General features: G+C 40.8%; 1 protein-coding gene and 1 pseudogene across 1 annotated transcript in view; one reads left to right on the forward strand and one right to left on the reverse strand.

The window, feature by feature from the left end:
• The window catches only part of GUCY2C (guanylate cyclase 2C), a 69,767-nt gene that overhangs the window by 40,433 nt on the left and 1,493 nt on the right, over nucleotides 1-27,841 (forward strand). Inside the window, exons 13-26 of the mRNA XM_058743594.1 lie at nucleotides 760-822; nucleotides 1,392-1,463; nucleotides 1,930-2,034; nucleotides 6,589-6,675; nucleotides 7,751-7,883; nucleotides 9,924-10,061; nucleotides 10,818-10,906; nucleotides 12,593-12,684; nucleotides 15,428-15,586; nucleotides 19,513-19,705; nucleotides 21,578-21,752; nucleotides 24,232-24,330; nucleotides 25,980-26,074; nucleotides 27,512-27,588. Coding sequence (XP_058599577.1) covers nucleotides 760-822; nucleotides 1,392-1,463; nucleotides 1,930-2,034; nucleotides 6,589-6,675; nucleotides 7,751-7,883; nucleotides 9,924-10,061; nucleotides 10,818-10,906; nucleotides 12,593-12,684; nucleotides 15,428-15,586; nucleotides 19,513-19,705; nucleotides 21,578-21,752; nucleotides 24,232-24,330; nucleotides 25,980-26,074; nucleotides 27,512-27,588 — 1,577 coding nt within the window. The remainder of the gene's footprint in view (nucleotides 1-759; nucleotides 823-1,391; nucleotides 1,464-1,929; nucleotides 2,035-6,588; nucleotides 6,676-7,750; nucleotides 7,884-9,923; nucleotides 10,062-10,817; nucleotides 10,907-12,592; nucleotides 12,685-15,427; nucleotides 15,587-19,512; nucleotides 19,706-21,577; nucleotides 21,753-24,231; nucleotides 24,331-25,979; nucleotides 26,075-27,511; nucleotides 27,589-27,841) is intronic.
• Nucleotides 17,526-17,642, reverse strand: LOC131484219 (5S ribosomal RNA; annotated as a pseudogene).

Consider the following 27,841-nt stretch of genomic DNA (forward strand, 5'->3'; position numbering starts at 1 on the left):
AGCCATCATGCTTGGAATTTGATGTACTTTATTTCACTCACATTTCAAAAGGTCCTATGAGATAGGTTGTAACCAATATTATAATACATCACAGGTTTTTATGCAAACCAAATTGAAAGAGGCAATAGTTTTCAATCTTTTTTCTGCCCTTGGACCAGAAGTCTGGCAGATCAAGAGCCATATCTAGCCTGTAGGGGTGTGTGTGTGTGTGTGTGTGTGTGTTCATTTAATATTTAACATTTTTTCAAATTAGTTTCCAAATATAAAAATTTTGGAATGGGACAGGAGAATCCGCATTACCAGCTTCTTTTGACAAATCGATGATCTGGCAACTCTAGGCTGAACCCAGAGCTGCCCTCCTTAGACCCCCGGCCCAGCGTCCTCACTTGCATTGCTAATTGGGCCTGAGGCACGAGTTTGCAACTCAAGTGCACAACACACTTCTCTAAGAGCACCTGTCTATAGCTACAGGCCAAGATTCCCAGTAGAATGGGCCAGAAGAGAAGGAAGCAAAGGAAATCCCTGGCTGCAGTAGGCCACAAACAGGGAGGTAAAGGGTGGAGGACCCAGAGTTAAGCTTGAGAAGCAGATCCCTGGAAAGAAGACCCTGTTGGAGAGTGAATGTGAGTAGTGACAGGGAGCCTGCCCAGGATGCTGTGAACCAATAGATAGGGCCCACCTGGTAGAGTCACTTTGCCTTTGGTAGTAGATGGGACAAGATACGAAGTTTCCATAATAATTAGCCTTTTCTTGTGCTAGATCGATGATGACAAGAGACGAGACACAATTCAGAGACTCCGACAGTGCAAATACGACAAGAAGGTGACTAGTCTCCTCTGCTTCTCTGAACTCTCAATAAGCTATGTTCCAGGCCTGCTGCCCAGCATTCCCCTGGCTCCTGATGGTAGCAGTGCAATGGTGGGGGCTGGCCCGAGGGGCTCTTCTTGGAGCTTATCACAGGGATGGGCAAGGCTCTGCTTCAAGGGTACCAAACTCACCATGGTGGGAAAATTGAAAGACAGATAGAATTTTTAAGAGGTGGTAGAGTGTAAGAAGGAAAAGAAAAAAATAGAAGAGTTCAGAGCAGTCCAAACTACCCTAGTGTTCTACTTTGGCGCATTGCAGTGGGAATACAACAGTCCCATGTGGGACTTCTGTATCTTTCCTCCCTTTCTCCCTCCCTCCCTTTTCATTTAGTTATTCTTAAAGAAACATTCAAACCTGAGCCTAAGGCAGGCACTGGGCACCTGAGATATAAATATCAATAAAATAGTCACTGCTCCCAAGAGCTTACAGTATGCTGGGAAGATAGACCCACAGCAAATTATTATAATATGCATATCGGTGGTCATGCTACAACATTATCTCCTTAATTCAATTGATCTTTGTAGCGAGTGATTCTAAAGGATCTGAAGCACAATGATGGCAATTTCACTGAGAAACAGAAGATAGAATTGAACAAGGTATGTGTCTCCTACTTGAAATCCTTAAGTGAGAAATAGCTCACTCCATCTTGCCTAAGCACCAAAGTCTCCAGTGGCGCAAGATGTTATTGGGGATGGTGACAAATAAGCCCTCAGACCAAGAAATGGGTGACTATACTCCTCTTGGTTGAAAATTCTACCAGCAGAAGTGGAAGAATGGTGTTTGATGGCATAAAACATATTAGAAATCTATTAGCATGTCCTGGAAAATGGCCCTGATAGGATTTGAGCATAGTCAAAGGTTCATATTCCAGTCTCCTTGCTGAAAAAAGCAAAACTGTTGAGTACGATGTAGCGTCAGTAAGAAATGTACTGACATTCAAATGTATCAAGAACAATACATCTTCCCAAAGACCTAAAACATGACATGTTTTATTAGCATATTACTTGTACTGTGGGGCTCCGTCCTGCCTGACTTGCTTTGTAAATAAACATGTTATCTTAGTTGCTTCAGATGGACTATTACAACCTAACCAAGTTCTACGGCACCGTGAAGCTTGATACCATGATCTTTGGGGTGATCGAGTACTGTGAGAGAGGATCCCTCCGGGTAAGGAGCCACGATCATTTCCAATTTCCTAACTGGTCACTGTATGGGAAAAAAAAGATTTCATAGAAATTTTAAATGTTTACCCGTGAAACAACATCAGAGAATTATTACGTCCATATGCTTACTAACTAGATCACTTAGATTTTGTCAACCAAACTTAACTACAATTTTACAAAAAAAAAAAAAAAACACAAAAATAGTCAAGAGCATAGACTTGAAAAAACAGAGAACAGATGTGGAAAAGTGAGTGATAACTTCTAAATTCACTTTATTTTACTCGCACACTTCTTTTTGTGTTAAGAGAAAAATGGAGGGGCACCCGGCGGCTCAGTCAGTTGAGCATCCGACTCTTGATTTCGGCTCAGGTCATGATCTCACAGTTCGTGAGCTCGAGCCCCATGTCAGGCTCTGCGCTGACAGTATGGAGTCTTCTTAGGATTCTCTCTCTCTCTCTCTCTCTCTCTCTTTCCCTCACTCTCCCTCTCTCTCCTTTGCTCTGCCCTTCTGCCCCTCACACACACTCTCCCTCTCTTTCTCAAAATAAATAAACATTAAAAGAAAAATGGATAGTCCTTATGATAACACCAAATAAGCATTAGAGACTTGTCCATAGTCCTGGTTCTGCTACATTCTAAATTCCTGCCCTTCTCTCCCTTGGGAGAGACTGAGACTGGCCCAGGTGTTGCCAGATGTGGCCGGGCATTCTGGCTGAGCAAGTCCAGCAGAAAGAGAAAGTAAGATAGGGATGAGTTCTTAGGGAGAACCAAGCATCAAGCTAGGAATATCAAATCACTGGGTCATTCAGAAGGGCAGGCATACACAGAACCATTAAGTACAAGAAACAAAGTGAGGTTTCAAGCAGAAACAGGACTAGAAATGGGAAATGGGCAGGAGCAGAAAGGAGTCCAGGGCAACTGCTTCAAAGAGCATTGAAATGTTTGCACCTCACTTTGTGCACTGTCTGGGCATATGTTATGAGAGCTTTTGGTCCTTGAAATGCCTTGAAATGAGCATATAATTTATCACGATATTTTGAGAAGGAAAGGGGTACTGTAACAATTAGGTCAGAATAGCAGATATAGAAAGCAATTGGATCCAATCAAGAAGGATGTGTGGTCACTCTGCCTTTGGGCTACTTTCAGACCCAGTATTTCTTAATCACCTCCATATCCTCCCTATAACAAAGCCAAACTACCAAGTTTGGGTTCAGTAGCAACTTCAAAAATCTAAATATTCATAATACAATAAAATTTTAAAATAATAAAAATTTTAAATTAATCACTTAGATTTTTTTTCAATAGCCTTCAATTAAAAGAATAGTAGCTTTCAAAATGTACGGCATAAACTCAAATGTATCCTCCAGGGGAAAAAAAATACTAGCTCTAAGTGCTAGTTTCTCTTAAAAAAAAATAATTTAAGTATTCAATGCCAAAATTTAAAAGAATAACGATGGCTTAACGAAAGGAAATTTATAAAATTAATTATTATTAAAAAATGTAGGGACGCCTGGGTGGCTCAGTCGGTTAAGCGTCCTACTTCGGCTCAGGTCGTGACCTCGTGGTCCAGTGAGTTCGAGCCCCGCGTCGGGCTCTGTGCTGACAGCTCAGAGCCTGGAGCCTGTTTCGGATTCTGTGTCTCCCTCTCTCTCTGCCTCTCCCCTGCTCATTCTCTGTCTCTCTCCGCCTCAAAAATAAATAAAAACATGAAAAAAAAATTTTTTTTTAAATGTAGAATTTTAAGGTGCATTCATTAGGTTTTTAAAATATAAAATAAAAGCCTCTCATACTTCTAATTAAAACTTTTAAAACAAAAATACAAAAAAGTGAGAATAAAAAATAAAGCTGTGAAAAAGATATTTTCAGTTGTAAAAGAATACTTCATTTGACTTAAATTATAAAATCTTAAAAAAGGAATATTTTCAGAGGCAATATAATCATGAAAATTTGACTCAAAAACCAAAAACTTAAATAGGACAATAATGATACAAGAAATTATAATTTCCATTACAGATAATACCAGATCAGCTTAATTGTTTTAAGACTCAAAAAATAATCCTTACTGTCTACGTAAATACTATTGCAATGTTAAATGAAAAATGAACATCTTCTAAATTCATTTAGCATTCAACAAGGTAGCATAAAGTTGATAGTAAAATATGATTAAAGACTAACTACATTTATGAAATTACATGGAAAAAATATAAATAAAATACTAGTAACTCTAAGCCAGTTGTATATAAAAACCATAATATAATCATATAGGATTAATTCTATGAAAGGAAAAAATATTACTATAATGCATCATATCAAAAGGTCATAGAAAACTCATAATCATTGTAATTGATGCTGAAAATTATCATTCAAATTGGTGCTGATATAAAATAAACACACATTCCTAATAATAAAAATCTCAAGTATTTCAAAATTACAGATCTTCCTCAATTTACAATGGGCTTATGTCCCCATAAAGCCATAAGTTAAAAAAATCTTTAAGTCAAAAATGCATTTAATCCCCCTAACCTACCAAACAGCAGAGTTTAGCCTGGCCTACCTTAAACACACTCAGAACACTTACATTAGCTTACAGTTGGGCAAAATCTTTTAACACAAAGCCTATTTACAACAGTGTTGAATATCTCATGTAACTTACTGAACACTGTACTGAAAGTAAAAAACAGGGTGGTTGTTTGGACACAGAATGGTTGTAAGTATATTGGTTGTTTACCCTCCTGATCCAGTGGCTCACTGGGAGCTGAGCCTCACTGCCCACCCAGCATCATAATTGCCAGCCCTGGGAAAAGATACCAATTCAAAATTTGAAGTATTATCTCTACTGAATGCATATCATTTTCACACCATTGTAAAGTTAAAAAAAAAATGCAAGTCAAGCCATCTTAAGTCAGGAGCCATCTATAGAAATGTTTTTCCAGGCAGGGCATCTGGGTGGCTCAGCTGTCCAGCTCTTGATTTCAGCACAGGTCATGATTGCAGACTGAGGCCTGCCTTGGGCTCCACATTGACCGTGCAGAGCCTGCTTGGGATTCTCTCTCCCTCTTTTTCGTCCCCTCCCCTGCTTACATGTGCACACGTGCGCTCTCTCTCTCTCTCTCTCTCTCTCTCTCAGAATCAATAAACTTTAAAACAACCAACAACAACAAAAAGAAATGTTTTTCATATGAAGCCTAGACCAAATCTGATCATTCGATTTCAGTGAAAGGAAATTTTAGAATACCAATTAATAGGGCCTGGTCAAAGGGTTTCACATGGCCTTTTAATCCCTAACATTCCCAGTCAATGTTTAGATAGTGTTTTGGGCTCTCTGGTGTAAGACAGGAAACTTCATTTATCTGAGTGCTCTGGGACCCCCTTCTAGCATCATGTTGGACAGAAGCTTCTACAGGAAACTGCTCCTTTGTGTCTTGAATCTCAAAGCAAAGGCTGTGCCAGGGCAAACTTTACAGTCCCATCCCCCTCCTGCCCCCAGGCTTCAGTCCCTGGCAAATCCCATTAGAACCTACTATTGTAAGGAAACAAATGGGCAAGTGTTTCCCTAGATAAAAGACAATATGCTTCCCATCTTATAAATATATAACAACCTTGGCTAACCTTGTTTAGGAACAATTGATTCATTTATGCAACAAATACTCATGAAACATCTAGATATGCCAGATACTGTACTAGGTATTGAAGATACAGAACAAAAAGTATCACAGAGTTTACATTTCCATAGGGAGAAGAGATAATAAATAAAAATACAAGATATATCATGTGCTAAGGGAAAGAATTACTTCAGAGACTGTCTGCCCATAATTTCCCTCCCTTAACCGGGCCTGATAGCTGCAGCTAAACCAGCCTTATCTGAAATGATTAATGACTACACGCCCTTCACTGGAAATCATTAATACAGTTCCTGAGTTAAAACTAAAGGTCAAATTGGGCTTTTTCCCCAAACAGGAAACTATTATTAGGTTATTAGAGTTTTACTGTGAAGAATAGTTATTGCTTAGCTACAACCCTGCATCTTCATAGAACCATCATCGTGTTAAAATAGTAAGTTCAAATTTCTAGGTGGTACAATTCACACAAAATCCAAGAACTCGCTCTTATTGACAGAGTACTTGGTAAATGTAAAGAAAACTCAGAGCTGTCAGCCAATGGACGCAATTGATCCCGTGAGGGAAAAAAGAGGACGAGATTCCCTAATAGCAATTCCTGCTAATCACCAGTGTGATTTCAGAGAAACAGAACCTGCAGCCCACAACCTGTGATAGCCCATTCTCCAGGCAGGTGTCTGCTCATTCCTTTCCCCCTGTCTGGCGGAAGAACCAGGATTTGGAATACGATGAGTATCTCCTGCTCATTTTATTATGGTGACAGCCACCTGATGTTTCATAGGAAAGGAAAGAAATACATGTTCAGGAAAAACAGGACAATGGCATTTCAGTTTGTTTCTGAGCCCCAGGCCTCATGATTAGAAGATCATTATTAGCCTATAACAATCTCCACAGGATCCTTCCTTCCAACAATTTCTTCCTTTTCTTTTTCTGCTGTTCAGGAAGTTTTAAATGACACCATCTCCTACCCTGATGGTACATTCATGGATTGGGAGTTTAAGATCTCGGTCTTGTATGACATTGCTAAGGTAAGAGACCTACAAACAAAAGAGACATTTATGAAAATTAAACATAGGAAAACAGGTCTAGCAAGTTTTCAACCTCTCTGAGCATTGGTTTCTTTATCCATAAAATGATAATAAAAATAGTACCTATGTCAGAGGGTTGTTGTGAGGATTTCATAAATAATGCACGTACTTCATGTGATATTTGGTATAAATAAATGTTCGATATCCAAGCTATTACTTTTTATTATTATGTTTTTCCTGCTCTGAGCTTGGGGTACACATTTTCATAGACTTGCTGGAAATCAAAATCATATTATGCTTCAGGCAAGACAACAATCTTTTTAAGAGAAAATGTTCAGGACAGGCAACCCTCTTGCTCAAGGCACTAATGAATTTGGACATGTGTATTCCCAGATAGTATATGAAAAAGGAAGTGGCTGCCAGCGGCCTCATTCAAGAACGAAGACAAGTCAATCCCAAGATTGAGCTGTTTGATACAGCCTTAAATAGACTGAAAGTCATCTAGGACCAGAATCGGTTTTAAAAAGTATTGTACGATACCCACCCTCTTTGCCACTTTTCACTCCTGTGATCCAGGCTGAAGACCAATTTCTGCAGTGACACCTCTGGCCACCAGAGGGAAGCACAGCAGCACCACACCCCACTCCCCCACACCAAAAAAAAAGGGTCGGGGTTGGGGAGGCTTGCCCTTTCCTAATTCAATTGCCCCTTCCTTCAGAAGGGCAAGTCTGTATTTTTATTGAGGTAGAAAACCAGAAATACACCCAAGATCACAGACTAAGTGGTAAGCAGAAACACTTTTAAAAAAATTAGAATCAACCCTTTGTTTCATATTCTGCGTAACTGTTTAACCAGAGTCTTTAGACAATTGCCTTTTAAGATGCAGTGCTTAGGCAAGTATTAGGGCATTAACAGTATTTTTAAAGTAGAATTAATGGAACTAAATTTAAATTCTAGTGGTGTGATCCTGTCTGCATGCTGAAATGCTTTCAAAATGTTATTACTTTCTTTAAAATAATCAAGCAGCTGAAGAGTGTCATATCTCTTTGTTTCCCTGCCATCTGAAAAATGACAGGGCATGTCATACCTGCACTCCAGTAAGACTGAAGTCCATGGCCGTCTGAAATCCACCAACTGTGTGGTAGACAGTAGAATGGTGGTAAAGATCACTGATTTTGGCTGCAGTTCCATTTTGCCTCCAACAAAAGGTCTGTAAGGAATGACATTTTTACTAGTTCCCCACTTAAAAAAAAAAATTCTCACAAGTGGTCAGGGGGTGGTGATACTGATCAGAAAATGAACACTTGGAGCCACAAGAGGAAACAGCTGGCTCGTTCTCCAGCACTACACCCTTGTCAGTTTTTGTCAGTTTTCAGCAAGTGCTTCTTGAGTTGAACAAATCTCTTCTGTGGGTTTCCTTCATCCATGTGTTTCTTGATATCAGTGAGGAAATTATGAAGAACTTACTGGCTGTGGAAGCAGAACAGGGTGAAAAAATAGAGAAGGTGAGGGTAGTGAGAGACCTTAGAAATCATCTAGTCTAACTCTCTTCCTTTGTGTAAGTCAGAATTGAGGCTCAGAGGCTGAGATTTGCCCAAGAAGATAGAATACAAGGCAGAAGACCTATTTCCAAATTGTCATTCATTTATCTGTGATTATGATAATGGGGAAAAAAACCACTCTTATTAGTAAAATATATTCTTACCTATCCCTTTCTGGATTGTTATAAGGGCCAAAAGAGAAACACAAAGAAAAGTGATTTATCTTGTATAAAGAGCTTTTCATGTTGAACATTTACCCATTCTTTACTATAACTCGGGGTTAAATAGCCTCAGAAATCTAGCACTCCCACAAAGCCTCAAAATACCACCTAGATCGAAAAACCTAAATTCTATTTCTAATTCTACTTTGCAATCCTTTCATTTTCTCTCAATAAAAGTAAAATTACAATTCCGCCCCTACTTCTTCAGTCACATCAAGCTGGATTGGATTGGACTCAATCCAATAAGTGCTTGATGAAGACCTACCATGTGTCAAGCATGGTTCATCTGTGGTGGAACAAGTCTCCTTTAATAGATGACTCACCACGACACAAAATCAGATAAATTGCCGATCAAATGCTATCCTCTTAAACATCACTCAGTTATACCTACGAATCTGTGCTGTCAGTTAACTGAAGTTTTAACGTAAGCTCATCCACTTACCTGTCCTCTACCCCAAACCAACAAGGATCAATTGTATATGAATCACAAATCACACAAATTAACAAGACATAAATTCAAAAAGGCAATGAACATTTGGATGGAAAACCAAACAAGGGAAATGTGCCTCAGCATAAGTGTATCATACCTCAAACATGAATTTAAAGATTTTTTTCATTGAAAAAGAAAATCTCAGAAAGTTTAGAAGGAGTTAGGTGATCCTAGAAAACTTGCAAGGGATGGAGAGAAATTGAATGTATGCCCTTGGTGTTACTATTTAAGTTAGGTGATAGGGTCCAAAACCCAAGTGTCTATAGGAACCAAGCACAGAACACAGGAGCACTTCACTTGTGTGAAGCATTAATGAGTAGCAGGCACAGAGTAAAATGCGAGAAAACTGTATGCATTATTTTTTCAAGAATACTGTGGGAACACAAGAAAACACATCTGTGGCCAATAGCTGATTTGGAGGCTGTGAGTATGTCCAACCTGCAAAATATCACTGATAGGCTCTTTGTTTAAATGTGTTTCAATGGGTATGCATATATGTTATACATAATATGTTCCATATTGCATAATATACATATACGTATTTTATATTTTATAATAAAAATATAAATTTATGTATTTTTTATTTATGAAGGCTTTCGTAGGTTTATGCCATATGTACCACAAGCTATTAAATCCTCAGCCTTTCATATTCTACTGTAGTCATTCTACAAATATTTGCTGAGCACTCCTATACACCAAGTGCTATTCTAGGTAGGCTCGAGGGTTTTCAGGACTATGATTCTAGAAGTTTTAGGGACCACATTGCCATGTGACCTCACCCAAATCCTGGCATTATATAGTCAGCTCAAGAGGCAAGTGTGCATTCTCTCCCTATCACCAGCATTAGCATAAACCCCTCAAAAGTTTGGGACGTTTAAGTTCAGGGCCACTCATATTCAGGGTGCATGGGATAGGGGCTTAAAGAACAAAAACAGGTTGGAGACCTACGAGCCACTCAGCTCCCTCAACTTTGCAATCTCAATGCTGAACTCACAGACCTGTGGACAGCCCCGGAGCACCTCCGCCAGGCCAGCATCTCCCAGAAAGGAGATGTGTACAGCTACGGGATCATTGCCCAGGAGATCATCCTGCGGAGAGAAACCTTCTACACGTTGAGCTGCCGGGATGAGAATGGTAAGAGTTGGACTCAACATCTGCCCTCTCTGGGAGCCTGCATTCTAGGCTGACCAAGACCCTCATCTCTTTGTGACCACAGCTCAGTCCCCTCATCCGCAGAAGTAATGGCATATCTCCACTGCACGTCACACAGGGGTATTGGAGGGGTTGACAGTAAGAATGTTAGAATGCTCTGAAAAGCATATAACATACCAGGTGTCGTTACTGTCAGTGTTATTGTCGGTTGAAGACTCTTGCCTTACGGTCTCCCCCCTTCCTTTCTGATTCTAAGAAAAGATGTGTGTCTATTTAACACCTGAGCTACATCACTCTAGTGGCACAACATCTGTATTTTAGTTCTTACTGAGAGAAGTTTTTGTCACAGGTCTTCTCAAGGGGGAAATGCTTCCTTCCAGTCATCCAACCCTTGCTTACTGTGTAATTATTATGTCCCAGGTCTTAACTCTCTGGAGGGTGGGGGTCTAAGGGATGTAGAGAGGGCAGGCTAGACTCTTGGAGGAAACGTACTAAAGGTATTCAAGTTAAGTTTCAGAGACATAGTAACCTTAACTTAAGCTAATAACCCCCTGGGTATAAGTGGGTATAAGACCCCTCGCCTGGTGGTCATTCATTCTTTGAGTGCTTGCCTGTTCTCTGCCGTATTCTCACTGGGTACCCATCCAGGGTGGGTGAACCAATTCAGGGTCTGGCTGCTGCTAAAATTTGTTCATGCTGTATTCTTTCTTGTAATTTGCATAATTCTTATCCCATCAGAGAAGATTTTCAGAGTAGAGAATTCCAATGGAGTAAAACCCTTCCGCCCAGATCTGTTCCTGGAAACGGCAGAGGAGAAAGAACTGGAAGTGAGTGCATTTCCCTACATGAGTTTTGTGTGTTGCCATAACAAATTGCCAGCAACTTGGTGGATTGAAACAACAGAAATTTATGCCTTATAATTGTGGAGGCCAGAAGTCTGAAATAAGTTGTCAACAAGGTCATGCTTCCTTCAGAGGCTCTAGGGGAGAATCCGTTTCTTGCTTCTTCCAGAAGCTTCTGATGGCTACTGACTTCCCTTGATTTGTGGCCACAACACTCCAATCTCTGCCTCCATGGTTCCATTTTCATCTTTTCTGTCTATTCTCCCTCTACCTCCCTCCTGTATGAGGATTCATGAGACTACACTGAGCCTCCCAAGATGGTCCACAATAATGTTCCCATTGCAAGGTCCTTTACTGAATCACATCTGCACAAACCTCTTTTCCAAATAAGGTGACATGCACTGGATCCAGGGGCCAGGACTCAGACATTCTCTTTGGGCACCGTCATCAGCCCCATGTCCTTTTCCACCTCTCCCAACTCAAGACCTGGCTTCTGAAGCACATATCGCCCTCTCAATTTTTAGGAGCTAAAAGATCAAGATGTCCATGTCATATACTTCTTAGGCTTATAAATACCACCTACTGATTAAAAAATGAATATGCCCACATCTAAAAATAATAGAAAAGTATATAGTCGTCCCCCCTTATCTACAGGGGATACATTCCAAGACCCCCGGTGGATACCTGAAACTGCAGATAGTACTGAGCCCTCTATATACTAGGCTTTTTCCTAGACATACATACCTTTGAGAGAGTTTAATTTCTAAATTAGGCACAGTCAGAGACTGACAAGAATAACTAATAATAAACTAGAACAACTGTAACAATATAACAATATACTGTAATAGAAGTTATGTGAACATGGTCTCATTCTCAAAATATCCTTTTGTACTGTGCTCACCCTTCTTGTGATGATGTGAGATGATCAAGTGCTCACGTGACGAGATGAAGTGAGGTGAATGACGCACGCACAGGCCTTGTGAGGTTTCACTAGGTTACTATGGACCTTCTGACGATTTGTCAGCAGTAGGATCGTTTGATTCCAGACCACGGTTGACTCAGGCAAGGCGGGACTCCTGGGAATTGGAATCTTCTGGGGTGGAGCGTGAGCACAGGAAACTGGAAACCTCTCGGGGTGATTCCGCTGGTCGCTGTGGTTGGAAGCCCTTGCAGAAGAGATTCACATTAGAGTCACTGCCTCATACCCACTGCACATAAACCCTGCAAACTTCTGTAAAGCATTTTCTGCCAACAATCCAGCCCCATCCAAACCCATGTCACATTTTTCATTAATTTAGGGCCCAAGGGACGGGTGAGGCAAGGTGGTGCGGAGACAGACTGAGGGGAACTAAGCAATCTCAGCCTCATTGTCAGAGTTGAGGTGTTTTAAAAATACTCCCTACCTCGGGGCGCCTGGGTGGCTCTGCGGGTTAAGTGGCCTACTCTTGGTTTCGGACCTGCGTGGGGCTCCTCACGGACAGTGTAGAACCTGCTTCACATTCTCTTCTCCCATCTCTCTCTCTCTCTCTGCCCCTCACCCTGGATTCAGGCTCTCACTCTCTCAAAGTAAAAAAACTTAAAAAAAAAATAGTCCCTGCCTCAATTACTCCCATCAAGGGTAGAGAATAGGAGAGGATACCACCCCCTGAGCAAACCCCTTCTTTCTTCCAGGTCTATCTACTTGTAAAAAACTGCTGGGAGGAAGATCCAGAGAAGAGACCAGATTTCAAGAAAATTGAGTCTACGTTGGCCAAGATATTTGGGTATTGCTGAAATTTTTGCTTTTCCTCACTTATTTCAGATTTTTCTAATAATAGTTGACATCCAGTGGCACCTCAGAATGGAATGCCTGTTCTAATGAAAAACCCCAGACTGCAACCCCTGTCTCAAAAAAATTAAAATGAGATGGAGACCAACAGACCATTTTCTCAGGGAATAATCACTTGAAAAGTTAAATAGCCAAGGGCAAAACTTGCCTGATTAATATATAAACTCTGGCTGATCATAAATATGTCTGTTAAAAATCTAGTTCCCTGACCCTTCTGGAGGTAATTAGAAGTCTAGCATGAGTCCTGAGTATTTGCAAAGCCACTAGATCATTCTTAAGATCAAGAAGCTCTTAAAATCTTAAAATCAGAAACTTTGGCCCTAGGTGCTTAAGCCTTGTGCCATGAATCAGATTTTAATTCAGGGTCCAAAATTTAAAAAAAAACAAAAAAAGCACACAATTATCCAGTAAGGTTGAATTCTAGATTTTCCGTGTTTTCAGTTAGAGTGAAAAAAATAACAGTGAAGAGATTAGGAGATCCAGCTTCTAGACTAGGGTCTGGTAATAGCTTGGTGTAGGACATTGGGCAAAGTGCTTACCCTAACTGGATGTCAATTTTCTTTTTATTAAAACTGGACTTGAATAGGATGATTTCTGCAATTCCTTCCAGCTCTTATTTTCCATACTTCTCATTAAGTCAAAGATTCAGATACTTATTGAACCTAAAAGCCCAGGGCTGAGATGAGGTCAAGTGAAATCATGAAAGTGGTCATTGAAGGGTACATCTAATCTGTCATTTGTGTGGAAGGAGCAGAAAATAACAAATGATGTAATTCTTGCTCATTTTTTAATTTTTTCACAGACATTTTACTAAGATCCGATGAGACTGTGTATGTGATAAGTGAAATGTAAACTCATGAAGATAAACTGGGCCCCTGATACATAGCCTTTAATAGGGTGGTTCTCAAACTTGGCTGCCCATTGAGATCACCAGGCAGCAGGGGGTGGGGCAGGGATGTTAAAAAAAAACAACAGTGCCTGAGTCCTGCCCCAGAGAGTCTGATGTAATTGGTCTGGGGTGCAGGCTGGCATAGGGGTTGATAATAGCTCCTTGGGTGATTAGAATATGCAGTCAGGGTTGAGAAAACTGTTTTAATTGAATCAATTCATCACAAAGGGAGATCATCTATCTTTATTCCTTACACCTGCTCCCTCACCCAACTAGACTCTATACTGGTGGCTTCAAGGAGAACTCCCTGGGGAACTTGTTAAAAAATACTGTTTCATAATCCCAGACCTAGCGGTTTCCAGTTATGTAGGTCTGAGGTAGACTCAGAATTGTATTGAAATTTTAACAAACATCCCTCCCCACCTCCTTCTCCTTGAGGGCAGAAGTGGTAACTTAAATCGTTGTTGTAATAATGCAATAGTAGTATTTATTCAACCCCTTCTATGGTGCTGTAGATGGTATAAACATTATCTCGATACTGAACAACCTTACAGACAGACAATGTACCTCCTGACTGAGCTCTGCTAAGGCTTGCAATGTGTCCCAGCGTCGAAGAAAGCTGGCATCTTGTCAAAGTGTCCTTGGCCTAACAAGATCATCCAGAGTTAGGTTTTGTGCTTTAGGACCCAGTCTTTCTTTTTTTTTTTTTTTTTTTTTTTTTCTTTTTTCTTTTTTTTAATGTTTGTTTATTTTTGAGAGAAAGAGAATGTGAGAGGGGGATTGGCAGAGGGAGACACAGAATCCAAAGCAGAGGACCCAAGCTTTCTGTTCTAAGGAGAAAACAGAAGGCTCAGCTTTGCTTTTCTCGGTCCTTCTCTTATACTTGTATTTATCACTTCTAGTGCCTTAAAAAAAAAAAAAGATTCTCCTTTTATTGTAAATCATTATTATAATTTTTTAATTTTAGAAAATAGGACTAAGCAAACAAAGAAAAAACATCACCTATTTATCAATAGATGGCTACTGGTTTTCAAAAATTGAAATTATAATTTTTGCTGTTTTATCAACTTTTCTACTTAATATAGAGGTAGCGTCTTTCTGTATCTTTTACTGTTCTAATTTGTATTTTATACAACGCATGAATATTCCCTCGTGTCGTAATATTTTCATTATGTTTTGTTACTCGTTTGGGTTACTTTCAAATGCTTGCTGTTATAGAGACTGCTGTGACTTTTCTGAAGTTACCTTCAGCACATTCTTGTGGTTTCCTGTGGCTGGTTCCTAGAAGAAGTGCTGGTGAACTGATCAGTGTGTACTTTTAAAGCTTGTGACACATTTTGCCACACTGCCCTCCAGGAAGATCATAGTGGATGTTTTTCCTCCTTACCTCCACTATTACCATTACTCTAACATTTGGTTTTCTTTTTTAAAAATCTTGTGTCTATTTCTAGGGGCGCCTTGGCGGCTCAGTCGGTTAAGCGACCGACTTGGTTTCAGCTCAGGTAGTGATCTCACGGTTTATGAGATTGAGCCCCGCGTCTGGCTCCTCATTGACAGCACAGAGCCTTCTTGGGATTCTCTCTCTCTCAAAATAAATAAATAAACTTTAAAAATATATCTTATGTCTCTTTCTATTTCTTTAATTTCTCCTGAGGCTAATTTTTTTCAACGTGTGTTGACTGTTTTTATTTTATTTTTTGCTTTATAACTTTTTAATCACATTTGTCCACTATTTTACTGGATGTTTATGCTTTAATAATTTGTAGCAACTCTTTATTACTACCTACAGCCTATTTCACGACAAAAAAAATGAAAGTTATATGGACACCTTGATCCGACGTCTACAGCTGTATTCTCGAAACCTGGAACATCTGGTGGAGGAAAGGACGCAGCTGTACAAGGCAGAGAGGGACAGAGCTGACAGACTCAATTTTATGTTGCTTCCAAGGTAAGGCAGGTCCTCTTGCCGGTGTAGTTTCTCATGATTCCACAGCCATGCCTTCTTTCTTATAGCTGAAAGTGTCAGCATTTTCTTCTAGCATTGTTTTGTTTCCCTTGTATCTACATAAGATTGTTCCCTTTTGCACATTCTTCAACAGATTATTTGGTTAAAAAAATACACATACCTTCCTAAAACTTGTTCTGGTTTGTACTGTAAATATCTAGAAGAAAAAGATTATTTTCTTTTAAATTTAAATTTTTTTTAACGTTTATTGATTTTTGAGAGAGAGGGCGTGAGCAGGAGAGGGGCAGAGGGAGAGGGAGATACAGAATCTGAAGCAGGCTCCAGGCTCTTGAGCTGTCAGCACAGAGCCTGACGCAGGGCTTGAACCCACGAACCCATGACATGACCTGAGCCAAAGTTGGACACTCAACCGACTGAGCCACACAGGTGCCCCCAAAAAAGTTATTTGCAAACGGCTGTGTGTTGCCCCAGAAAGAGCATGGGCAGTGGAGTTAGCTCGGCCAGGGTTCTAACACTTTGCCACTTTTACTAAGTCTGGGACCTGTGGCAGGTCACTGTCTGTCTCTCCCTAATCTCAAAATGGAAATTAAAATTTTCCTCTGGATTCTGTGAGCCATAAGGCACTTGTAGGCACTAACTACCCATTTCTTTTCTTCTTTTCACCTCAAAGTAGAAGCCAAATTACAAGGAGTAGGAACAGTCATTAGTGGAGAAGGTGGGGGCCACATATCAGATGCCTCATCACAGAGGCATCTGTGGGCTGGCGTCTGTTTTGTGAAACAGTATCACAGCCATGACATAAAGAGAAAGGAAGTAAGGTTGAAATCCCTATACAGCTTAAAGTTTTGTGAGTGTTAGTACTCAGATAATAACAAAGAAATGTTAAGAGAAGCAAGAAGTTAAAATGTGGAGCTAGAAAACAGACTTTGGCCAAGGGGCCCTTAACTGTCACAAGTGAGCGGTAATGTTCTCTTCTCGTTCAAGTAGAATAAACTGTTTTGTTAGAGGAAGCCTAAGCTAGACAGTCCAGCATTGGGTGAAATCATGGAAGCTGAGGTCAGCTAGGCCTGAATTCAAACTGTGTTCCTACCACTGACTACCAATGTACAGTCTTGGACAATTACCTACATGATCTAAGCCTCAGTTTCTTTTGTACCTCACAGGCTAGCCCTAAGAATTTCCTGAAATAGTGCTCAGGATATAAGGTACTTAGCCCAGAGTCTGGAATGTCCATGGCTGTTATTATCATACATAATAGCCATGACTTTTAAATATAACTTGTGTTCATTATTGTTTTATTTTGAACCCATGCTTCATTTAGAGTATCAGCTCTATGTTAGTAAAAGGGTGATTTTGAGATTGTATGAGCTGTTCTCTCAGTAGAACAGTTTCTCTTTGACAAACCCGAGTGACGAGGGTAGGAGTTACCAACATGCTCTGTTCAGTCATCTGTGCCTGAAGGAGGCCTACTGCAAGACCTGTGTGCCCTCAGAATGCCAAAGAACAGCCTGGAAATGGTGCCCTGGTAATAGGATGGAGCCCTTAATATTCCCATCAGAGATTGCAATTTCTATCAGAGCTTCATAAATGCTAGGTTTAAGAGGCATAATTCCTTGCCTGGCCTTCAGTGCTGAGTTGTAACAAAAACAACATCCAGACAATCTGGCTGCCTTTCCCAGGGTGTCATCATCCGTGGTTTTAACCAATACTGTTACTCAAATGATTTGAAACAGCTGGCTCACTGCCTCAGATTTTTATCTCACCTTTGCTGTAATGTGCCACTTTGATCACTAGATGGTAGTTTTAACTTTTGAGTATAGTTGACATACAATGTTATACTACTATCAGGTGTAGGACAGAGTGATTTGAGATTTTGTGTATTACTCCGTGCTCACCACAGTAAGCGAAGTTACCACCCGTCACCATACAGCGTTATTGTCACGATAGGTCTCCCATCCAAGTACTAACCAGGCCCGACCCTGCTTAGCTTCCGAGATCAGACGAGATCGGGCGCGTTCAGGGTGGTATGGCCGTAGACATATTGTTACGATAGGATTGACTATATTCCCTATGCTCTACTTTTCATCTCCAGGGGTAGATGTTTTATCGGATCGCCACAGGTTATATAACACAGATCTCTTCAATAGCTGCAATACACCATGATTCCAGTGCAACTGTGGTAATTTATGTAAAAATATATTTGTAAAAGAAAATTAAAATGTACATGAACAATACCTAGAAGAATCAAAAAGAAATATTTACAGCAAGATTGTCAATAAACTAAGACTGCACGTAGGAACCAGACTCTACTTAACTGCTTACTTAAACAGTGCCTCTTGGCTTTTGAGATGTTAAAATAGAAGTTTTTTCTTCTTGTGGGAGGCCTTTCTAAGACATTTACTGTGTTCGCTAATCTGTGTCAGCAACAGCTTGTTACCAAAGCTCACTGTGTTAAGTCACAGCCCTTCATTTATCTACCAACATTCGTTCCTCTCTTTGCGTACTATTTCCCAAGCTTATACGACTTTTCAGATATAAGCAGTAATATGAAGGGCAAAAACGGTGAAATATCCAATTTTATGATTACATTTATGTATCCTTCAAAAAATTTGCACCCTTATATTGGGCATGTCAAGAAAAACCACCCCAGAAGTGACCTCTGAGAATCCAATCAGCCACACCAAAGGGGTGTTTCTTAAAGGTCCCAGGCTTTGTCATCACACCAATAGAAAAAAATTCCCTTGATGCTTTGGAGGTTCTCAAAAGGAATGTTGCCTGTCCTTGTGGTTAATGAGCTGTTTTCTGGGGGAATGGAAGACATTGCTATTTGGACACAATTGGCATGCCTCCAGATCATCCCCATCTCCATGAATATCCAAGGTCTGGGTCGTGGAGGAGATGCCGTGCAATAAAAAGACTGAAAGGCGGGAGGATGTTGCTGAGTTCTAATACTGCTTCTGCCATTACTGGCTGTGGGACCTTGTGAAAGTCATACTTTTTAAGCCTCAGGGTTATCAATGACCTCTATGGCACCTCCCAGCAGCCATGTTCTATTCTAATGGTTCCATACTTGAGTCCTTTACAGAGCCATCCCAAGGGCAGACAGGGAGCACCCAGCCTCATGTCGGTCCTACTCCATTTTCTCAGTGAAAAGGCAATTGGCACATCAAGGAAGTGCAGTTCCTTCTTATGGTTCTGTCTTAATTCTGAGTCTGATATACCATTCCTTCTATCTCTGCAACAGAGATATTCTAAGTTGCTTTATTTGACTTCTGCAGTTTTGCCATAATTTTAACATGTGTTTACATGGTGACTGACTTTGCTTTTTAAAGGACCCAAAAATATATCAAAGAAGTTCTCATTCAGAACATATCAAAGTTAATTTTTAAGTGCATTGTTCCTTTATAGTGATATGAAACAATACCATGTTAAATATGCTTGGGATGCAAAACCCTTGGCTCTGATGAAAAAGCCAGATCTGACAGCTGTAGTGATTTAAGCTCTTACATTAACGACACACTCTCCTCAGCTTCTGGATGTAGAGCAACATCTAGAAGAAGCTGACAATCAACAAAGTGGTAAAAAGTGGACAAGTATGTATACATATGAGGGTTACATAGGTACTAGAGTTATATGTACATGCATATAAGGGTTAATAGCCAAGTACTAAGTTAATGCTAAACCTGCATATATACATCTGAGTTCAAATACATGTATCATATGTGTATGTATATATTCTATTCCTATATTCAGTATGTGCAGCCTATCTTTGCTTCCTAGTCACTCCTTTCAGTGGAAATCCCAAATCCTAGGATGCTTTGTGGACAATTACTACTGTCTCACAGATTTATGCGAGATAAGAAAAAAAATTACTGAAGTTGAAGGCATTTTTTCCCTTTCTCATCTAGGCTGGTGGTCAAGTCTCTGAAGGAGAAAGGCATTGTGGAGCCTGAATTGTATGAGGAAGTTACAATCTACTTCAGTGACATTGTAGGTTTTACCACCATCTGCAAATACAGCACCCCCATGGAAGTGGTAGACATGCTCAATGACATCTATAAGAGTTTTGACCACATTCTTGATCACCACGATGTGTACAAGGTAACCACATGACCTCCCAGGCTGAAATGATTGTACCACCCCGTGTCAGCAGAGCCCGAGTTGATTGGTTCCTATTATTACTCAGCTCTTATCCTCTCTAAGGTTTAATGAATCTGTGGTTGAACACGAGCTAAAAGTGAAGGGAAGTGAAAGAATAAGAAGGGTCAGAAGTCAAAATGCCCACATGACTTTAAGAAGCACTGTGAAGGAAACAACATAAAGGTCATCAGGAATGAATTTTAGCTAATAAATTTAGTATTCTCAAATCACCTTTTAAAGAAATGGACAGTGTTTAGACTGATTGCAAATGAAGCGGAGAAGACACTGGAGTTACAACAAGTAGAATAGGAATCTGTTTTTGTTGTTGTTGTTGTTGCTGTTGTTGAAAGAACAAGCATCATTCAAAGAAGATTAAAGGAAGACAGGGAGAACACCCTGTAAGTTCAGAACTGGATCTGTTACCTGACTAGTGGGCTGACCAGTTTCGGGCTAATACTGCCTGAGTCAGAAGAGTAAAGGACAATTGAATTCCCCCATTTTCATGTTGGAAAAGTAGCAGAGCATATGGAGCAAGTAACTTTAGAAATAGAGCTCTTCATTCAAAGCCCACTTGGCCCTACCTAACTGCGACCTCATAAAATACATTTAATTTTACCTATCTGTAAAACGGGATGATACTAACACCGAACTCAGTGGGTTATTGTGACGACTATTGAAATAAACCATATGCCTGAAATACTGTATCCTTACAAGTAAAGTTTAAAGGTCACTCATGTGACAGTCTGTCATAATGGTTATTACCCACATAGAGGGTGTCCCTTTTAGGGTCTGTCCTAGCCGCATCTTCACCCTATGTAGGCCAGAAAGCCATATTAACAACAGTTCTTGTTGGACAGAAAATGGTTATGCCTTGCAGAGATGGTTGGCAAAGAGAAGTTAACTAGTCAACAAATGTGAACTATATGACCATGACAATAACATTAAAAGAGAGGTCATTTACAAAGAATAATGTTGGTAGGATACTGCTGATACAAATTTGCTTATTACAAGAAAAGTGTTTAGAATCACCATGCTATGTTTCCGATTCTGTGTCTCCCTCTCTCTCTGCCCCTCCCCCGTTCATGCTCTGTCTCTCTCTGTCCCAAAAAATAAATAAAAAGCGTTGAAAAAAAAAATTAAAAAAAAAAAAAAAAAAAAAAGAGGGGCGCCTGGGTGGCGCAGTCGGTTAAGCGTCCGACTTCAGCCAGGTCACGATCTCACGGCCCGTGAGTTCGAGCCCCGCGTCAGGCCCTGGGCTGATGGCTCGGAGCCTGGAGCCTGTTTCCGATTCTGTGTCTCCCTCTCTCTCTGCCCCTCCCCCGTTCATGCTCTGTCTCTCTCTGTCCCAAAAAATAAATAAAAAGCGTTGAAAAAAAAAATTTAAAAAAAAAAAGAAAAAAAAAAAGAATCACCATGCTATAAGAATGTGCATTACATCTTGGAGGAAACTACAATTAATTTTTTTTTGTCCAAAAGGATATCAAAAATAAAATGTTAAGTGCTAAAGGTGACTTTTCTGGTAATTAAATGTTATACGCCATCATTCAGATTATAATGTAAACTTTATAGAATTGTTACCACATCTAGATTACTTATGTTATTATAAAGTACTCTCATATGGTCAAAATTACTTATCATTCATTTAACTAGACTATAAAACCGTGAAGAAATTTGCATAGATCTGGTCTTGAACTAGTCCCAGAAAAAGTGTACAGGGCTATGCTCCGACTGGGTTCTCAAAAGCTTTTGTTTTGATACGTAGTCAACTACTTGTTTTTAATTTCTTGTGCCTTTTGAAGGGATAGAATCACTAATGAGAAACTATTTCCACAGGTGGAAACCATTGGTGATGCCTACATGGTGGCCAGTGGTTTGCCTAAGAGGAATGGCAATAGGCACGCAATAGACATTGCCAAGATGGCCTTGGATATCCTCAGCTTCATGGGGACCTTCGAGCTGGAGCATCTTCCCGGTCTCCCAATATGGATTCGCATTGGCGTTCATTCTGGTATGGAGTTAAGCATTGTAGCAAATGGGAACATATAAACCTCTGTGCACCAACTAAATAAGAAAGGATAAAGGGTCTTATGATGTGATTGATTTTCACATGAAATTCATCCCGTTACATATCCCGATATAATGAGACAATCCTTTGAGAGTTCTAGGGAACACCACCTTTTACAGCACCTCTGACTCCTGGAATGCTAAACACCAACCACAGACTGAAGTAACAGCCTCCAGATTTCTTCCTAAGTCCTCATATATATTATTTATTTCCTCCCCATCCCTTCCGTCTCCTGCCCCCAACTTCTGCACATTTTTTTCCCACTAAACTTTTATAGTATCTTTCATGGATTAGATTATCTACAGGGAAAAAAATAGCTGGTAAAATTCCTATAATGAAAGGCATTTATGTCCGCCTCACCCCCCTCAGTAGTACTGAAAGTACATGGATCACTTCAAAGACCATGAAAGATACTCAGCCAGGAATGTAGAGATTTGAGAACATGAGCTATAAATGTTATAGAAAAATATAGTTGGAGAGGACTCAGAAGTCATCTGGATTAATCCTTTATCAGGCACAAATTATCTTTATGCGTTCCAAGACAAGTAATAATACAGCTACTTTTAGAGTAATCCCAGGAGTCCCTCAAAACTCAGTTTCCAAAGCCAACTCACTCCATCATTAAATAGTTAAAATGATTAACAGTCTTTCCTTGTGTTAAATCACACCTCCCTATACTTTCTTGCCATTGCTTTTTTCTGCCCTCCAAGGCTCACAGAAGACTCAAATTACAGAAAACCCAAGATCACTCCAGACTCTGTGGCAAGAACCAGACCACTGCATTTGCGAATGTCATCCTGTATCCACAGTGCCTAGCACAGAGCCTGGCAGTAAATATTTCTTGATTTAGTAATGAACCAGTGATATTCTCAAAGTAACAGTAAATGGAAGTTAAAAATTTCTGCCATGTTCACTCTTCCCCAATCATGTCCACAACCATGTATTAGAGATGTTTCTGTGTACACAGGAGGGGACTTCTCGAGCATTTCCCTAGCCAGCAACAGCACGGGGTCCCTTTTCTGACCCATCACAAATGCCAGGCCTGAGGGACAGCAGCAGGGCTGACTGAACCAAGTCAAGGAGGCTGACTGAATCAAGTCAAGGAGGCTGACTGAACCAAGTCAACCAAGTCTGGTTCCTGGCCCAATCTCTTTTCCCCTGTGACCAACTCAATGTCTGAGCTCAGCGCCTGGGCCCACATGCCACCACATTGGGCTGGAATGATAATAGATATTAGGCACACATACCTGGAGAGGTTTAGGCCTAAGAAATTAGGAGGTTGCGGTTAAATACTGATAATTGAAAACAAGACTTAATATCTGCAGGAATTTCCTGCTACCAGGCCCTTCCCCAGCTTTATCTACTCCATTTCTGAAGTGAAGAGTCACCTGTAATTAGACCTAGCACACCGAAGGCACAGATCAGAGATCTCCTGACCAAGTCGCAGCCTCTGTTGCTCCTTGCCTTCTGTAGGTTGTTCTGTTTTTGCGTGTTTTTGTTTGTTTTTCGGTTGACTATTTTGTGCTGTTTTGCATTGAACCTAACAAAGAAGGGCTCGGCACTCAAAGGAAGATCCAGTATTTTTATTCTTTTTCAATGTGTGTGGTCAGAGAATTTGTAGGATAAATCTACAAAGGAACTCATACAGATCAAAACCCAATAAGCCAACTAGAAAATCAATAGCTACCGTTATCCAAAAATCCAGTTTTGCAGTTTCTAGATTCATCTTGAGCTTCTAAAATGTGTAACTCCTTGCATTCGGTCATTTCACACAAATGCTTCATGAACAACCCTTCTTCCCTGCCTAACATCCTGCTGTGCCCAGTCTTGCCTTGGGTTCTGTTCTTGTCAGGATGCCCTTGTGCCACAGCCCTCCCCACCCCCATCCCACTGCATTTCACATGACGTGTGAAGTGCTCAGAGATGATTATGCCAAGTCCTTGTCTTCCGGGTTCTCCATCATTGGCTCACCAGACCAAGAAATGCTACTCTGAGTAAATAAAAATAAACTAAAACAAAATTTGGCCATTGAGCCTTCCAGTGTACCAGGACCTCCAGCATTTCAGAGCTCAGGGAAGTGTGGTGTGGGAGAGTCTCCATTCTTCCTGAGAGCCTTCTATTGAAAATACTAAAAACAACTTCCCACATTTGCAGCCTGGATCTCTGGATATCTTCTTGTTTTGTGCAAATGTACTTTTCTGTGCTAGGGCAGAACACCTTCTAGAAGCTTGTCTTGTTCCAACCATATTTTCCTCATTGAATACATCCATTTAAAACAAAAGCCACAGCTCCTTTTTCATACTGCCATCCACTTCTACGTAAAATGAAGGATTCGGCACTGTGCCTGAGAAAGAGGCTTACCCACCTTAACTCCACACTGTGACTTCTGCCGCTTCCACTTCCTGCTTTCTGTGCATTTCAGGTCCCTGTGCTGCTGGAGTTGTGGGAATCAAGATGCCTCGTTATTGCCTATTTGGAGATACTGTCAACACAGCCTCTAGGATGGAATCCACTGGCCTCCGTAAGAAAGGAGATTGCTTTTCTTAGAGGAAGCTTGTGGCTTCCAGCAGAGGGGAATTACAAAATAAAATGCACAATAGGGACACACAAAGTACAAGGGAGATGAAGGAATGACCTTTCACAATGACTGGACGTGAGCCTGTGTCAATACAGTCCTTGCTGCGTTTGCTTTTGTTGTTACCATTTACTGAGAATAATTGTATTCTTACTTTTTAGCTAAGTGGTAGGCTATTTCATTAGTTTTGGTTCATTTGAAATGCATTCAGGTATGCGCTACTTGGAATAGTTATGAAAGTTAGCATAGATCCATGCAAGTTAAAAAAAAAGATTCAATGGGCTAGATATGGAGCATACACTGATTCACTTTCCTATTCCAATTTAGTTTTCCCAAGAATTGGTTTTCGTAAAGAAAAATGTAAGTATTTATTATATGCAAAAGCCTATATTGCATTTGCCTGGCAGGGCAGAGACACCATGAGCTACATGCAGTAGATGCTCCATAAATATTGGTGACAGCGATAGTAACAGAAATATATACAAGAGAGAAAGAGGGGTACCCGGATGGCTCAGTCAGTTATGCATCCGACTTTGGTTCAGGTCATGATCTCACGGTTCATGGGTTCGAGTCCCACGTCGGGCTCTGGGCTGACAGCTTGGAGCCTGGAGCCTGCTTCAGATTCTGTGTCTCCTTCTCTCTCTGCCCCTCCCCCACTCATGCTCTCTCTCAAAAATAAATAAGTATTCAAAAATACAATTTAAAAAAAGAGAGAAGGAAAGCTTTGATAGGCATGGGTGGAGCTTACAAAAACACAGGTGGTAGAGTGGTATTTTGGCAGTCCACCAACAGCCTGCTACTGATTTGTACTAGAAAATCATGGTGTAAAGGAAAGAATAAGGTTGGGGCCAGACGGATTTGGTTATAATTATAATGACAGAAGTCACTATCTAAGCTGAGGAGGAATCTACCTCATCTTTCTAGGCATAGGAAGGCTGAAGAAATAAATTGAGGATGGGATACCAAGCTTGCTGGAAGGGTTTCTGGAAGGAGTTGATGTGATGTATGCTAAGCCTCTGATACATGGCAGACAACATAGGATTGCGATTATTCGTACTATTGTCATTGTCTGTGGCACCCATTGAGGGAAAGTGCTGCACCAATGGTGGACCACAACGGGGAATGTCTTCACCAACTATTTATGAGAAGGATAATAGTATCCTCAAAGGGTAAAACTTAAGAAAATCATGACCCTCTAACTCCCTCCTGAGTCTCTACCTTGCTGCCCACACTTAAGCTGCTTATTAGAACTTATACACAGGGACCCAAAGCCAAATTCCAGCTGTCAAGTTCCGTACCACAAACTAAACCCAAGACAAGGTGCAGGGGCTACCTCTCTGTGCTAGAGTGAGAACCTGTGGAGCACAACCTGAGGAACCCTGTCACTCAGCACCCCAAAAAGCAGTGCCAGACCCTCTTTCATCCCATGTGTGATATTTATCTCACTGATTGTATTTTTAAGTGTTCTTTCACTAAACCATCTCAGCTGTCAAGAACATCTGTAACAAATGTCCTGAATCAAGTGGAAACAAATGTGTTTGTATAATATTCTTTAAAATGGTTGAGATTTTCATTGATCTGTTTTGCATTTCCAGCCTTGAGAATTCATGTGAGCGGCTCCACAATAGCCATCCTGAAGAGAACTGAATGCCAGTTCCTATATGAAGTGAGAGGGGAAACATATTTAAAGGTAAGGGATCCGCAGGCAGAAGACCCAGAAAAAGCACTCACTTTGGCCCACCTCCTTGGAGAATGGACATCCAGTGGTCAATAATGTCATCTTCAATGAAGATGAAGAATCCTTTTCTGCCCTCCCCAGAGTGATCACCCATGATCCCCTGTAGGAGAAGCCACCACCAAAGAATGTGAACTCAGAACCCTTTAAATATTTTGAACTAGGGCCAATATGTTATAAAATGTCACCATCATTTCTTCCACGTGCATCCAAGTTTTGTCCCCAAGTCCTCCTGCAAAGCTGAGAGCTAAGGTGTGGGATGGGACTTATTTAACTTAAGTCAAAGCCCCCATCTTCTCACTCACTTCCAGGCTTTCACTGCAAGATGCTGCTTCTCTCTAAAACCACCTCTCCAGGAATTGCTTTACCATTCTGAAGCTGTGGACCAGCTGTGGTCCCCAGACTTCTGATCCAGTGTCATCTGGGTGCTTTCTAAAATATAGATGCCCAGACTCTCCACCAGGCTTGCTGCGGAAGGCCCTCTGTGGATGTAGATCAGGAATCTGTATTTTTAATGAGTGTGCTCAGTGATCCGGTCGTACACCAAAGTTTGAGAACCACCGGTCTCTCCTCTCCACGATGTTCCTCACATTCAGAACAGCTGCCCTCCAGAGCCACCAGATGTCTCCACTTGGCTCTCAGGCCACTTTTCAAAGGTCCTTGGAATCTTTTCATGATTGGTCTGAAGCCAACTACCAACTCTAAAATGATCTGTCTCCAGGAGCCCCAGTGCTTCTGGCCTTTACACTGTGACTGCAACTTGGAAAAGCTTCCTTTCGTGTAGACGTGTCCTAATATCACACTTACTTTTTGAGTCCTCCATAAATACACTTTCTATACAGAACATTGCCACCCAAGTAGAAGCGGTGTCTAGATTACTGTGGTCCAAACACAGCCAGCAAACTACTGGCTTGAAAGATGAGTGATTTTTAATTTTTTTTAAGCTTAAGGTGGGTAACTAGCAAAGGGCTAGTTTTTGTGACAAAATCTTGTGGCGAAAAGGGCTAGAAGAAAATGTAGGTGATGAAAACCAGTTGAATTTCTTGGTGAAGCAGGATTGTACCTCAATTTCCTTCTTTTTTAATTTAGACTTCTTACGATGTTCCTGTAGTGACATTTTGAAATGTCTTTGGGAAAAAAAGAGAACCTTCTTTGGAAAAAACAAACATGTCTAGGGGGTGAGAGGCTTATTTTCAAAGAGGCACTTGGAAATGAAGATCTGTCTAGAGAGGATGAGAATCACATCGGGAACATGTGCTGTGCTGAAATGTAGGCAGTGATAAGAAACATGGAAGGGAAAGGTCTCTTGGAAATGACTATTTGTCAGAATGGTGGGCTGGAACTGACCTGTCTCCCTGGCCTCCGTGGCACTCACCTTGCTTGCCTCCCTAGGGAAGAGGAACCGAGACTACCTACTGGCTGACGGGGGTGAAGGACCGGGAGTACAACCTGCCAACACCTCCTACTGTGTAAGCTGCTGGGGGGTGGGTGTGGTGGGGAGGGGACAGGCGAGTGGAAGTCTTGGCTTTGACAGCTGTGCCACATACAAGGAATTTCACTGTGGGCAAAAAGCTTGGCTAGTGGCAATGATCTATTGAACAAGAGGCCAGGGACTACATACACGAGAAGTTTAGAAACCTCCCCCTCTGGCTGCCAGAAATGGGGTGTTTCAGGCATGCTCAGAACAGAGGGTAGTTGACCGCTCACCTCCTGCATGACAGG

Source organism: Neofelis nebulosa, chromosome 8, assembly GCF_028018385.1.
Source record: "Neofelis nebulosa isolate mNeoNeb1 chromosome 8, mNeoNeb1.pri, whole genome shotgun sequence".
Classification (NCBI taxonomy): domain Eukaryota; kingdom Metazoa; phylum Chordata; class Mammalia; order Carnivora; family Felidae; genus Neofelis; species Neofelis nebulosa.